This window comes from Clarias gariepinus, chromosome 6, assembly GCF_024256425.1.
Source record: "Clarias gariepinus isolate MV-2021 ecotype Netherlands chromosome 6, CGAR_prim_01v2, whole genome shotgun sequence".
In the NCBI taxonomy this organism is placed as follows: Eukaryota; Metazoa; Chordata; class Actinopteri; order Siluriformes; family Clariidae; genus Clarias; species Clarias gariepinus.
Genome location: NC_071105.1, coordinates 28,415,287 through 28,431,352, shown reverse-complemented (window position 1 = coordinate 28,431,352; position 16,066 = coordinate 28,415,287). Strand labels below are relative to the sequence as shown.

At 38.0% G+C, this 16,066-nt stretch overlaps 1 protein-coding gene across 5 annotated transcripts in view; it reads right to left on the bottom strand.

The window, feature by feature from the left end:
* chd6 (chromodomain helicase DNA binding protein 6) overlaps nt 1-13,152 on the bottom strand; it is a 91,261-nt gene extending 78,109 nt beyond the window's left edge. For 3 of the 5 annotated variants that reach the window (XM_053498096.1, XM_053498100.1, XM_053498097.1), the window contains exon 1: nt 13,008-13,152. In XM_053498096.1, the coding sequence (XP_053354071.1) occupies nt 13,008-13,085 (78 nt within the window). In that variant the 5' untranslated portion in view covers nt 13,086-13,152. Of the gene's footprint in view, nt 1-12,276; nt 12,322-12,713; nt 12,876-13,007 lie in introns of those variants that run through there. The other 2 variants (XM_053498098.1, XM_053498099.1) reach the window with 2 other exon arrangements.
* Between the last annotated feature and the right edge of the window lie 2,914 nt (nt 13,153-16,066).

Below are 16,066 nucleotides of genomic sequence, written 5' to 3'. Positions count from 1 at the left end.
CTCCAGGCGTCTAATCTGCTTGATTAGTCATGGAGTAATGAGGGAAAAGACCACACCTGGTCATGCACCTGCTTGTTAGGCTTTTGTCCCATTATTTATGAGCCAGCAAAGACAAAAACTTATTCCTAATCCACCTTTCACAAAAGAAGCTACTTGAATGAGTAGCAAAACATTTCAAACCACCAATAAAATCTGTCCGGTTGACATGACGTAACTTCCAGATTATGTATTTCTGTAATTATTTTCTGCCTTTAATCAAGCTTTCAGAATACAAGTGTCCATATGTGCCATGACAATAAAGCAACCTTTGAATCTTGAGAGAGAAAAAGACAGAGAGAAAGGAGAGGTGTTTTGCACATGCCCGACCCCCACACTTGCACATGGTGGATGACGAATATAAACATGATGATAAAATAAATAAAAGAATAAATATTAATCAGTTCCAGAGTGCAGTAACGTAAATTGAAATAATGCTTCAGATTTAAAATCCTATTTTTCTTCAGTATAAATAAAGGTCAGTGACTGACCATGTTAGTAAGTACAGAGTGAGAACACATGCAAGGACAAGAAACATATCAAATATGAGTGAAGGAATTACATTCGCAGTAAAACCTGATTCCCTTTCTTTAAAATAATGCTACTTTTAATAATTTGCAGCTTTAAATTAATCATTCACTCAACTTCTATACCACTTTATCCTGTATTCAGGGACCTGGAGCCTAGCGCAGAAGGCTTAGGGCACGAGGCAGGGTACACTCTGGACAGGGTGCAAATCTATCGCAGGGCACACACACATACACACACTCACACACTACGGGCAATTTGGGAATGCCAATTAGCCTAACCTGCATGTCTTTGGACTGTGGGAGGATACCGGAGTACCTGAAGGAAACCCACCAAGCACGGGGAGAACATGCAAACTCCATGCACAAAGAGACGGGAATCGAGCCTGGCCGGGAATCAACCCGGACCCTGAAGGTGCAAGGCGACAGTGCTAAACTACACTACAGTTACTCAACACAGTAAAACTTGGAATGAAAAAAAAAACACTATCTGTTCCTGCCAAGATGTTATTTATTCCACTAAAATTAGCCTATATTTACTCATTGTTTATAGCCTACCTGAAGACTCTAAGGTCTCCAGTCCCTGATGAGCCTCTTCTCTGACTTTAGCCACTCTTTTTCTTAAAGACATGTTGTTTGCAAGGGTGATGCACATTACCCAATAGCTATAATCAATATAGTCAAAAAAATTTTAAGTAGAGTCTTGTTGTGTAAAACATCTATTCGGTCAATGTCTGAATGCATGTAAGTTCTTAAGAGACAGGAATTCGCAAACAGATAGAACATGCAACAGCGTGTATCTTATGTCTCTTGCATATAATGTAACTGCCCTGTCAGGTATATAATAATAAAGTACATCCTATAATACACATCTTCATTTTCATAGTTAATGCCTATAAAAGATTCATCCTGGTTGCTGAAACCCATGTCACCTTCTGCCTGCCTCAATGCAAATACTGTGTGATGATGCAATCAATATACAAATTAACATGTGATGTAATTTTCTACTTTTCCTGCAGGCTCAGGATATTTTAGATTAAAAATAGCTGCCTACACCAACCTTATAAAATAAAAGCACACTGCCACCACAGAAAAGGAGGACGAATCACCAGAAGGACATGCAAACAAAGTTTTAAGAGAAACGGTGACTTGAAGATGTGTTTCAAGAGGCTGGCTACGGTCTGAACTGAATTTGCATTTATTATTTTGGCTGGTAAATACTGGCCAGTGGACTTTTTGTCATCGACCCGCCAACTTGGCTGGTGATTTAAAAAGTTAATTTTGGAGACTGTGTGCAACTCGTTTTTGTCCTTATTTTACAATTAAGTTCATAGTTACTGGGATTCCTTATCCTTATTCTTGTCACTTCAGTCACTTATTATTCTTTTTCTCAACTAATCTAAGGTTTTAATTTATTAAGAAGGTTGATCTAATTAAACTGATTACCACATTTACACTGAAGCACCTATATCATTGGTATATATTTTGTAATTCCACTGCTTTCTGTATAACCAGAACCATTTTCCCTACACTCACATGCACATAGCAAACAAAACTAATGCGCCACTGAAGTGTTACAAGGTGAAAAGAGGCTTACAAGAGGGGCTACAAGCACTGTGAAATAAGAAGAGCTGTGAACATTAACACATAGGAATACCTGCAAGTAGGGCTGGACGATATGGCAAAAATTTATATCACGATATATTTCCTAATTGTGGTAGATACGAGATAATTCCGATATCGATATGGACTATACTAAAAAGCCTCATGGAAAAAACTGCCGAGGACACACATAATGGATGTCTGCAAACTGAATTTGCAAAGTCTATAATACCTCCATGCTCCTCCTTTAAAAATTATATATATATGTATATATATATATATATTTTTTTCTTCTTTTTTTTTTTCTTTTTATAAAAACAGTACAAAAAAATAAGTTCACTTTTTATTTGTATTTAGCCTTTACAAACAAAAAATGTGAAACAAACTATCAAATAATTAAAACTCTCAGACTCATTAGTAGAATTAGCAGAAGCGCGCACGCACACACACACAAATACACACTCACCTTTATAGCCCCCACCCACCCCCAACTCCTTTCGGGTAAAGGCAAGTGTGTGTCTATGTGTGTGCGAAGCGCGCACACACACACACACACACAGCCCCCACCCACCCCCAACTCCTTTCGGCTTCGCACACACATACTGTAGACACACACTCTCTCTGCCTTACACACAAACTCCGCTCTGTCGCGAAACACAAGAGGAGAGGAAAATGGATCTTTACCCTCTATGACACTTTAGAGGCTTTTGCTTTATACGCACGCTGTACAAACACGCTATCAAACACAAAATTAAACCTGTTTTACACACACACGTGGTCACAGTGTTATAGTAAACAGTACACGCATGCTTGGATCTTGATTATACCACTAAGAGACGAGCACTAAGACCCAGCAGAGGAGACGATTACCAAAAATTTCGCAGCGCAAGAGAGAGAAAAACCGTTGGCTCATATATTCAAATGTATATCGAAATATCGGAAATTTGTTTAAAAATCATATTACCGTTATTAAAAAAAATTTTATCGCGATATATATTGATACTGAATTATTGTCCAGCCCTACCTGCAAGCACTCCTGACAGGAACTGCAGCATGCTTTGAGCGAAGAGAGATGGGGTGACTGGCAGTGGGTTGTTATGAATATGGAAAGATTTTTTTAGGGGGTGAAATAGGAAGGGCTGGAAAGAAGTCAATTGAGACCAAAATTCATTAGAAGGAGAGGGGCATCCATGAGGAAGACTGAATGTAAGTGTCTATGATTCACTGCATAGTGAAAAATAGATGTCTGTCCTCAGAACACACAGCATCAGAGATGCTTCAGAGGAAAAGAAACATCTGCAGTCCTTAAGAGAGTGTGTCTATGATCCTTTAGAAAAGGAGAGAAGAAGAGCTAAGGGGAATGGGCCTGTGAGCTTTGAGAAACCCGAATAGTTTTTTTGAGCTTTTAGAGACAAGCACGGCAACAAACTTAGAGTGAACAGGGATTGAATGAATGAGGCTTTGGATGAGGGCAAGCATGCCTGGATAAATAGGAGATGCTGGGATGAAGTGGACAGTGAAAAGTTGTGAGGCTACCAATCTTAAAAAAAAAAAGATGCTGTACTTCTAGTGTGCAGTGGAAAGGAGAGCTGTTAAAATACATCAAAAGATAGTGTGCAATACTTCAGGAAGAGCATGATTGCCTGACCAGGTGTTTAGAGCTGGTACATTTGACCGCGTTTTACTGCAGACTGAAGTTAAATTGGGGCAAAGACATAAAATAAGTATAAATGTCCAGTATTGACAACAGGGCAGGCTTACATACAGAACTATATGTGATACAGAAAGCAAGAGATGGGTATTAAACTGAATAATGTAACACAGCAAGTTAACTAGAAAACGCTTTAGTGTGGCGTTTCTGACAGACCTCAGGTATTTAATAACTATGTTTTGTGCAATTTTTTTTGAGAAATTACACTAATCAGCCATTACATTAAACACTGACAGAATCGTGATAGCTACAGTAGATGGTCAGAGCATCTCCAAAACAGTCAATCAGGTGTAGTGTTCCCAGTATGAAGTGGTTAGCTCCTATCTTTTTTTCCTATCTAAAATTTGTCCAAGGAAGGACAGTCTATAAACTGGCAACAGTATCATGGGTGTCTAATACTCACTGGTGCATATGGGGTGCAAAGGTAGACTTATTTGGCTTAAGCTCACATAAAAGCTAATATGCCCTGCTACACGGCAAAAATTTGTACAGGAATTATTTTAGAAAAAGGACAAAGACTTAGTCTCCAAATTAACACAATGATCAATAATACATGCAATTCTTAATGAGCATTAGGATGTGCTGGAAAAACAAATGCAATCCATAAAGTCCCCACCTTGCAACGTACAGGACTTAAATTTAATAAAATTTTATTTGTATAACGCTTTTAACAATGATCACTGTCGCAAAGCAGCTAGGGATCTGCTGCCAACATCTTGTTGCTCAGACTGAGACCAGGACACAGACGTACAGACAATGTGACACTTGCTGCGCTCACAGTCACGAATGCTCTCCAGCCTAACAGTTTTATTTCCGATGATGAATTAGTTGTCTTTGGTATACTGGCGACACACGGAACATCTCATCACCACAGCCTCAGCATCATACTGTAGCCAGCCACTGTCGTTTTCAAAATGATATTTTCTACAAAATCTTTCTGTTTTCCATTTCTGCTTTGTCCTCCTGTTTAGCAACAGTGTGCTTTCGTTTGGAAGGCTGGCTGACTCCTTGTGTACATCCTTGTCGCATACACTGGCTAGCCATGTAGAAAGGGTGAAGCTAATGCTATCAAGCAGCAGACAAGTCGCAGCCAGGTGACATCTCCGAAGAGAAAACAGTGGCATGACATGTTTGCATCATGTTAAAGTTTCTAATGTGTCTACTTCTGCAAAGCTCCGACATGCGGACAGCAGAGGAGAAAGAAGGAAAAAGAAGCTGCTACATCACCAAAACAAAGACTTAAAAGACTAAATAACATGCAAGCGGAAAAACTGCCCACATGCGGTGCTTAGTGGCTGTTAATTTCAGCCAATCTGTAATTTAAAGCTATGTGTGAAATATATGTAAAAGCACTTTTTTTCAATTAAAAATACATCTCAAAATAAATAAAATATTGTAAAAAAAGTAAACACTGAAAAAGTGTTTAAAAAAGTAACAATTCTCATATGTTCTAGATTTATTACATGCAAAGAGAATTAGACTTTGTTTTGATTATATTACGCTTACAGATCATAAAAATCCAGTACATCAAATTATTAGAATATTTCATTGAGTTTGAGTAAATTCCTGATTCATACAATTAAATTCCATGTACTGTATATCTCAGTCTAGTTCACACACATGGGGAAAACTGCTGACTTGACAGATGTTCAGAAGATTGACACCACAGTGAGAGACCATCTGTAAGCCATAGATGGAACTGTATTGAAGCAAATTCATCAAAGCCAATTAAAGAACTTGGTAGCGCTTCACAAGAAGTAGAGTGAGGCAGGGGTCAGTGCTTCAAGAGCCACTACACACAGACATGTTAAGGAAATGAGCTTCAACTAGCATCAAGCCGCGTCCATGATGATGAACAGAGATCTAAAAAAATCCCACTCAATAATGTTTTGTGATTATTTTGTGTGGCAATTCTCTGATTTCAAAATAGATGCTTCCTCTAATTATGTTTTATATTTATATATGCTTGCATTTAAGGTGTTACGATGTATTATTATAGAGAAACTGCAAAAAGCGTTACTCTAAAATACCCATACATTGCCAGGCAGTACAACATCCTGTGAGGTAGGAGCGCACTATTTGCAAAGTTTGTTGCGAATGACACTTAAACTCATTTTAACATACCTTAACACCTTAACAAACATTAAACCCACCCTGGGCAATAAAAAATGCATTAAACAAAACTGACATTATTCTCATTGCTATTATAGGCAGGAGTACATTTTACTGTACTTAAAGTGAAGTGTTCTTTACCAACTCAGACACTGCGCTGCACAATAATCAAATGGACTGATTGAGAGAGACAGAGGTATTAAATGTAAAGCTTTAACCACTAAAAACAGTACATTTAGCATAGGGCTAATTATTATGTGCATAATGTCTCTCTCTCTCGCTGGCTTTCTCTCAAGAAAATTATTTATGTCGTAAATATATTTATTTTAAATATCGTATTAAAATATCTTTGCAGGTGAAGGTGGACTATAGATGGCTAACTTGCGATCTACTTGCAAAACTGTACAGAACAAACTTTTGGGGAAAAAAATTTATGCAAATAAGATCTGGTTTAATAGGGCAGAAAAGTGGATGAAAGTGATGAATCATAACTGCGAGAAAGTTATCTCCATCACCAAAGTAAACTTAAATCTCAAACTCTGTAAGTAAATGCAAAGGAAGTGTGAATGTCTCAGCGTTCACGGATCTGAAGAACTCTGTGTGCACATTTCACTGCTCCATGCTCATGAATACATCTGCATGCACACAATCCAAGTTGCGTTGTGCTTAATGGTAACGATCATGTCCGCTAACGCCGCTGCGCACACACGCCCCAGAACAAACTATTTAGACACCATCAGTATTTTTAGAGTAAATGGCTATACACAATATTACTAGAGGTCGTATTCCTGAATGTTAATTTCATTGTTGAACAAATACAAATCTCTCAGGCAAAAATGTTAATAAACCTTAAACCTCCTAAATGTTTAACAAAAAAAAAAGTGAATTTTGCCTTTCTCAGGGGAATACACAAGTGGGTGTTGCATAAATTATGCAACTTATGAAAAAACTAAATTTTTCCCCAACTCACTTGTTTATTCACTCAAAATTAACAAATAAACACTTTTGTCATGTTGAAAATATTAAGTGACCCATATACCCTTCTTTTCAATAACTGCCATGAGACTTCCATGTGTGGCAGGGCTTTTCAAAGACTCTGGTCTGGATCTGAACAGCACTACAAGTCAATCCAGACCCAGCCCACACCTTAATCTAGCAATGCAGCCATACAATATAATTAAGCGTATGTTTTCTACCTTGTAATAAAACATGTTATACTCGTCAATAAATTGTTAGTGTTGTAGTCTATTCAGAGATTGTTACGGTGATCCTTTCCTAAGATTAAAGCAAAAATTAAAAAGTTTCCATATTGTCATGACAATGTTAACAGCCAGAGTGATGTTAAACACCAAGTCTCGGCTAACAGCTACCCGTTCAAAATTAGCGAGTGAGCAAACAGCTAATAGGCGTTCAAATTCTGTCAGTGTACATTACGTCACGTAACAACCACAGTTTTTTTGTGCTAAGATTTAGGCAGCTAATTGGAGTCAGACTGTACCATTTCTCAAACTAAACTGCTGTTTATTTTAACTGTCTTTAGGGTTGTTCACGTATCTTTTGTGTAGTAAATTTTTCTTATTTTCAATAGAGACGGACAGCTAGGGTCCTGACAATAGAGGGCGACACCATCAGAAAGTTCATGCATTTTCCATGCACACCTACGCCACAGCAAGCTGAAAACCCCAACTTTTCAGAATGACACAAATGCACAACAAGTCTTACGAGAAGAACCAGCCAATCAGCTTTACTCTTTCTGTCCTCCTGGACCAGGACGACAGAAACCATTTTACTGTTTTAAGTGCACAAGCTCATAAGTGCTTTGCAAAGTAAAAAAAAGCATGTGATCATTGAACTTTTATTTAAAAATCATCTTGATATTACAGTGTCTTGTTGTGTTGTCCTTCAAAGTCAGTTTGTTTAAAAAGTTTATTTAGGCATTAAAAACACACTTTTTAAGATTTTTCTCTTTAAATATTTTTTTAATCTAAAAATTTTTATTTGTAATTTTTTTTTAATGTTGCCAGTTGGAGCTGTTTAGGTTCACAAGCAACAATTTGTGCCATTTCTTTTTCACTAATTTGTAACATATTTTAAATAAGCTGCTTAAGAGTTGATTTGGTTTAAACATCTGATTGCAGTTAAACAGTGGCATTTTTTCCCAATAGGTTTAAATGTATTGTTCTCTAAGATTTCCTTAAATGTGAATTTACAGTATAATGCTTGTAAGTCATCAGCTAATTAAATACAAAGCAATTGCTTTATCTAAAATCCCCAGTCGTTCCTTTGACTTTGAATCAGATCTAAAGATTTGAATATTTAAGGTTGAGAGCCCCTGATCCATGAAGTCTGTCAGTTTCCCAAATGATGTTCAAAGAGGAGTGTTATTTTCCTGCACTGTAAATCTCATGTTTATAAAGGACCCACCAGTTCTCAACAGGGTTTAAGTCAGACGAGGAGGGGTCAAGGTCATTATTCTGTTGTCATCTTTGAACCCTTTTGATGGCCGGCCAAGCAATGGAGTACTTCGATGCATGTGACAGAGCATTATCCTGCATATAAATCATGGTCTTCTTAAATGATGTAGAATTCTTCCTGTAACCCCTGTTTGAAGAAAGTTTATTTTACAAACCCAAGCCCATCCTCAACCCAAAAATGTCTAGCTCAAACCCTCTCCCACCTTGCTGCCGTCTGACTTACATTTACATTTAGGCATTTGGCAGACGCTCTTATCCAGAGCGACTTACATTTTTTTATCTCATTACACATCTGAGCAGTTGAGGGTTAAGGGCCTTGCTCAAGGGCCCAACAGTGGCAACTTGGTGGTTGTGGGGTTTAAACCTGGGATCTTCCGAACCGTAGTCCAATGCCTTAACCACTGAGCTACCCCTGGCCCCACTTGACTTGAAGTGGTGCCATGTGTTTGTTTGTGATCTGGCCACGGGCTCATCCAATTGGTCCATCAAGAGTTACTTTCATTTCATCTGTCCATAAAAACTTGAGTGAGTGTTGTTTAATGTTGGTCATGTTTCAGCCTTCCTTACCTTGGCCATGCCTCTGAGCACTAAACAACTTATACCTTTAGACATTCCAGACAGGTTGCAATTCTTAAATATTAGTGGCAAGGAGGACAAACGATTTCTGGTAGTTTTACATTTAATTCTTCTTCTATACTTTAGTCTTTTGCAGATCATTTGCGCCTTCCCTCTCTATACTTTTTTTGTAACCCTATCGACTATTTCCAAAAACAAAACAAAGACAAAAAAAACTTTATTTTTGATAGTCCAGTGGTCATGAATATTGCATCCCTCTGAAACACATTTTGACCGTTTAGTGTCGGTTAAATCTCTTTTTTTTCCTTCTCATTTTGCTTTTTTAATTATGTTAGGCCACACTCTACATCATTACACAAATACATATTACCTGAGTACATGTACAGTAGTACCACACTTTCTATTGGGTAGAAAACGTTTTGCACTGCAAGAGCTTCACAGCCGATGTTAACACACCCTTTATAGAGCGATAACAACAAAGCAGTACTAATTGTGAGATGCATTAGTACTAACACTGGCAAGGCGGTGTGTAAAGCAACACCAAATTAGAATGAAATAATCTGTTTTCATTAACCTGACAGTTCTTTGTGCTATACAGTATGAATAAAGTTGATTTTAAAAGTACAGCACTGGAATGTTGTTCATGTTTTTAATGCTCAATATTATAACAGTTTCCTAACTTTTTGTTAATTGTTTTGGTCTTTGATGTAATAGGTCAACCGGGACCTATTACAGTACATATCAGTACTAACGAGCTGAAACCACCTATTGTCGAACGAGCCATGCTTGTATATTAAGACAATTAAATGGCTCGAGCTATAACCATATAAAACCATAAGCATACTGTAACTATAACCATAGCTCAACTTTGCATGTACACGTACTAATTAATGTTTGCCTACAAAGCCAAAGCCACGCCAGTCCCAGCCTACCTGAAGGCTCTTCTCAAACCCTGCTGGGTGCCATGTTCCCCTTGACCCTGTGGTATGACTCAATTTGAGCAATCATCCCTCAAGTAACAAGGAAAACATGACTTACCTTTGTACTGGCACCCAAGTGGAAAGGGAAATCAACTTCCCCTGACTGTTAACAGCCAAATCACATGCTATCTTTACAAAGTGCTTAAATGAGCAATTATTAAAAAAAAAAAAAAAAAAAAGCTTTTTTGTGCATTTTCTTCTGCAATCTGTAATAAATAATTTAGCTTAATATAATTTAATAACTCAATGTAATAAGCATCACAATATTTAAATGGAGACAACTAAGCACAGTGTTTGTGAGGGGCATCAGCTACAGTAAATAATGTAAAGTTAATGAAAAAAAATTAAGATATTAATCTGTCTCCAATTTATGCAACTTTTTTGATACCCCAAAAATAAATATTGTACACTTTTATTAGCATCCTATGTCTGACAGAAAAAGAAAAAAAAAACACGTAAATCCACACACGTAAATCCATTTTTAACCAGGAGTCAACTTTAGCCTAATGTAGATACATTGCAGGAATTATTGCTACCCACCTTTTTCCTTTACACAACTTTACACCAGACTTTCATTCCATCCACATAAAATTTGTACTAGCAGAACTATAAATGCATAATTTTTCATATAAATAAACAATAATTTTATATTTGTAAAGCATGTTGTAGTAATAAACAATGCTGACAGTGCTTTGTCGGTAATACGTTTGGCACCACATTATCCCTCAAAAATAACGGCTATAAAGGAACCTTGTTTCCAGAGTTATTTTCAGGCATTGGAGATCAACTAAAAGTAAATTCTAGTGTTTAAGACAGGGATGATGTGTAATAAAGAGTAAAAGCAGGCTGGTACGGTCTGGTACTGCATGACACTAAAAGTTTTAGCGGCAGTATGCGGTACTGGAAAGAGGGAAGAGCAGCTACCTGCCAATACCTTCATTTAAGTCACAGCTGCACTTTGATATATTTCTTTTTAATCTGCTAACGTTGTGTCATCTTAAACAACTCAGTCTTCTTATTAACTGCTGCTAAGTCATTCTAAATCGCCTCTACACCAGGTTGTCTGTGTCACATTTTGCTCTTTCATTAATGCTAGTTAATGTGAGCACGAGCTTCCGCCAACACGCTGCACCTGACTGTTATCCAGTACTGCGGGGTTTCAGCAGACAGACATTTGCTGCAAAACCTCCTAAGTAAAATGTGTAGCAGAATAACTTGCGATGGTTCTTGATATTGTTTTATTCCAAAAAGAGACACCAGCTCAGACAAACAAAGCTGACAAACGAAGGATACTCTTTAAACTGTACATAACTGTAGATTACTTCCTAAACACAGAGCCTGTGAAAGAGTGCATTTGAATTATTGTTCTGCGTTGTTCAATTTAAGCAAAACAAAATTATGAGGATTTTGGAAGGTTTTTTTCCCCCATATGTAACCCTGTTAAATGTTGCACAGTAATCGTTAAAACAAATCTTTTGCTGTACACAATGTCAAGACTTTGTAATCTCTTTCAACTCCAAACATGTATCAAAATATTGAAGCTTTTTTTTTTTTTTCTAAAATACATGGAGCTCAGAAGACATGATGTGAAGCTACTGTATAAAAGCTGTTATAGTAACATCAGCAAGAATGCAAAAGTACTTTTTACCCCTGTGTATAATCCATACTTATAGTGCAAGCTGGAGTTCGTAAACTTTGGTAGTTATCCCGGATCAGCTTTACAACAAAAATACGAATTAAGGTTGCACCACATGTAACTATTCAGAGTGGCACGATTTGATGCAGGTGATCGTCATGAATAATGCCAACATTATTACAGTTATAGGATTGGAACAAACCACTTGGTATTTAAAAACCTGTACATGCGAGACCAATCAACTCACAAGAGAAGACTGGAGAGCACTTTAAGTCGTTTTGGTTGTAACTTCTAACCTTTAACCAGACAGACCAGTTTACCTTCACTGCAAACACGACATGTGCTTATAATCTTATTAACAGTGTATATCCTGAGAACCTACCTGATCCTGACCGGTGCAAAGCTGAACAGCCTACCTGGACCAATCTGGATGCGACTACATTTACAAAGGCATTTCATTGTAAGTAACTACAGTGTAATTATATATATATACTTTCTAGACATGCAATTCCTCCAAGTTTTGAAATTGCCAGCTCCATGGTACTTTTAACACCGGCATTCAGATGCATTAGTGTTTATTTAAAAATAAGAGTGAGCATAAAAAACACCGCGTGTCACATACATTAGCGATGTTAGCCTGTGCTGCTAAATCGAATCTCACTGCGACAGCACCGTTAAACATCCACGTATATATCACCGGCGTTCCACGTGTGAAGCGGCACTGGAACTCCACTAGCCCCCGTCTTTGAGCAGGACCTCGCCTACCTGAGCTTCAGCCGCCGGTTCCGACCACCATACCGCTTTCCGCCCCCGAATTTATTTCCAAGGACGCAAAAAAACGCCATGACAGTTTAGAAAAATGCATCAAATACTACAGGGGTGGGGGGGCGAGGTGGAAAACAACTCGGTAGAATTTCTTTCTCGTTATTAAAGACCTCAGCACTTCATTCATGAGGGATGCAGGAGTTAGTGCCCGGCCCGAGTAACCCTCTATTGCTGCAACACAAATTCTATATGGCACAAATTCAGGGAGGGTGGGAATTTAAAAGACCTACTTACCTAAAATGGCTACTGCATCACCCAAAACACAAACAGCTATTATTTGGTGAAGTTTAGCGATGGTCGCCTGAACCAACAGCCTAACTTGTTTGGGCCCGTACTATAACGTTACCCATTGGCTGAGACTTAGCGCAGCCTGGCGCGCGCTGCTTTCTATTGGCTGTCGAGCTGTCAAGCAAGGCGCGCCGCTCTGTGTTTGTATGAGAGCAAAATATTGCAAGAGACCATTGTGCACTGTTAGCTACAGTGGTCGTGTGGATGCTGAGCGTTGTATTTTATTTTAAAATAACTTACATCTGGCTTAAGCAAGTAACCCGCGTTTGTGCCGTCAGCTGCTGTTCGCACTGTCTGGATTCGCAGTTTTTTTCGCATCTGTATGCTAAAGCTAATCCTCCGGTTTTATGTTTCTTGTCCCTCGCAATCCACCAATCATGGTGGTTTTTACTTCATCATTACGGCGGCTAAGGGGAAAAAAAAAATCTAACATTCCACGTCTTTGCTCATGGTTCGTAGCCCGGATGTGAGCAGTGGCGGATTTACCTCAAACATATCAGAGTCGCAGTATTTCTACAGTCTTCTTTAGGAGGGTGTGTTTTCTCCCATCTTCCAGGGCAAATTAATATACTTCATACTAGTATATCCAATGTGTTCAATAAAAAAACCATGAGGTCCATAACCTGTTTATATGCTAGATTAATCATATATAGAGAGAGAATTTTCTACATTCTAGAAAAATCATAAGGATTTTTTTTCAAGGTCAGCCTTTCTGGAATAGTTCTAAGAACAGTTATGTCAAGTGTATTTGCAAAACCCATCAAGCATCATGATGAAAGTGGCTCTCATGAAGACCTTCTCAGGAAAGAAAGACCAAAACCTACCTCTGCTGCTGTGGAGAAGTTCGTTTAAAGTTAACAGCCTCAAAAATCACCAATTAACAGCACCTTGAGATTAGAGCCTTTATAAAGGCTTCACAGAACATAAGTAGCAGACACGGCTCAATATCAACTGTTCAAATTAGATTATTGCATATTCTATGCATTCAGCATTGTTTTACAATGTAGAGGGAAATAACGATTAGGAAAGACCGTAGAATCAGAAGGTGTGCCGCTCAGGGCGAGCATAGAAAGAAAAAAGACCCAATAGCAGAAACAGATCAACTTAGACTGATTTTATTGAATGCAGATTTTAACTGATGCAGTGATCAGCTTCTCATTTCATAAACAACCATGTCAGAATACATATCCTGTAGTCATGGCAAAGATGGTCCCCGTTTCAGAAATGCCGAATTATTGTCCTGCATCAAGCAAAGAAAACAACTAAGGAGATTGCGGAAACTACTAAAATTGGTTTTGGAACTAAACCCAATGCAATAAAACCTAAAAGGATAGTGGTAAACCATCATCATCATCAAGGATGAAATTTGGGTAAAAAAAAAAACATCCTTAATGATAGAGATGGGAGATCACTTAAATCCTTAGTGAAATCAAACTGTAAAAAACAAAAAAAAAAATCATTAGAACTCACAGCTATGATTAAGAGTTAACACATAAAATACGAAGAGAACTCAAGGAATTTGGACTAAACAGCCTTGTGTAGCTTTAAGAAAACAACTTATCAGTGAGGCGAAGTGGGAAAAAAAGGCTTCAATCTGCCCCTTATAGGACCCGCATATTTACAAGAGAGAATAAAAAATGTATTGTGTAGCATTGGAAAAAGTTAATGTAGTCTGATAAGTCCAGATTTACCCTTTTCCAGAGTGATGATGTCAGGGTAAGAAGAGAATCAGAATTGATTCACTCATCATGTCTAGTGCCTACCGTCCAAGCCTCTCGATTGCTTTAGTTGGTCACGTCTAGGTTCAGCAATGCTATGTTCCTAAAAATGAGGTCAGCTGACTACCTGAATATACTGAATGACTATGTTTTTTCATCAGTGGATTTTTTTTTCCCTGATGGCATGGCATATTTCAAGATGACGATGCCAAGATTCATCGAGCTCAAAATATGAAAGAGTGGTTCAGTGAGCATGAGACATCATTTTCACAGATGGACCACCACCGAGTCCAGACCCCATTGAGAATCTTTAGAATCTGCTGAAGAAGGCTTTCTGCACCAGTCAAATTCTCTCATTATTAATGTGTAATAAATGTAATAAATAAATGTTGTAACATTGCTTTTTCGTTTTCCTTCAAATTATTGCTGCTAAAGGTCGATCTACAAGCTATTGAATCATTAGGGATCATTTTTTTTTGGCTTAATTTTTGTTAAATAAATAATGGGACTGTGATGAAATTCACAGTTGATTTTTCAACTGTCAAATCAGATTATTTTTATTATGTTTATACACAAAATAATAGAATTAAAAAAAGGAATACTAACTTTTTAGATGCGGAGACCGTGCACAGTATATGGTTGTGGTATTTTTATCACAAATTACTGCATCAATGCAGCATAGCATGTGCCTGTGGCACTGCTGAGGCATTATGGAAAACTAGGTTGAATTAAAAAAAAGCATTCAGCTCATCTGTATTGTTCGGTCAAGAGTTTCTCATATTCCTCTTGACAAAGCCCCATAGATTCTTATGGCAACCCAGATCATCCCAGTCCGTGGAAACTTTACACTGGACTCTTTTCCAGACTCTGGGACCTTCATTAAGATAACGTTAATGCAACTTGTCAAAAGCATCTGAAAAGGGACTTCTGAGCAATAGTCCTAGTCTTTTTCTCCTTAGCCCAGGTAAGATGTGTCTCTGGCCCAGAAGAGGTTTGAAACAAGGAATGCAGAAGTTGTAGCCCAATTCCTGAAGACCTCTGTGCTTGGTGTCTCTTGATCCTCCAGCATCAGTTCACTCTTTGTGAAGGTCTCCCAAGTTCTTGAATCGGCTTAGTTTGGCAATCTTCTTGAGGCTTTGGTCATTTCTGTTCCTTTAGCACCTACCACACTTTTCTGCTTCAATACAGTACTCTACAAACAGCCAGCCTTTTCAGGGATGACCTTCTGTAGTCTTGTTGTAGTCGGTGTCAGTGTTCATCTTGTGGACAACTGACAAGTCAGCAGTCTTTTGATGATTATGGTTTACACCTCATGAAAAAGAAAATCCAGTTTCTTAAAATATTGGAATGTTTGAATCACAAACTGTACAACCTCCTTCCATCATGGAGAAGATGCAAGATCATTTAGGGCCAACTTACCTACAGTTCAACTAATACATTGCTGTACTCTACGCTATACTGTTGAGCCATTTCATCTTATTCGTCTTTTCTTATTATTAATAATTTCTTCATCTTTTATCTTGGGGAGGGAGGGGTCTGGGGGAGGGGGGTTGCCTGATGTGCTCAAAGTCCAATAAACAT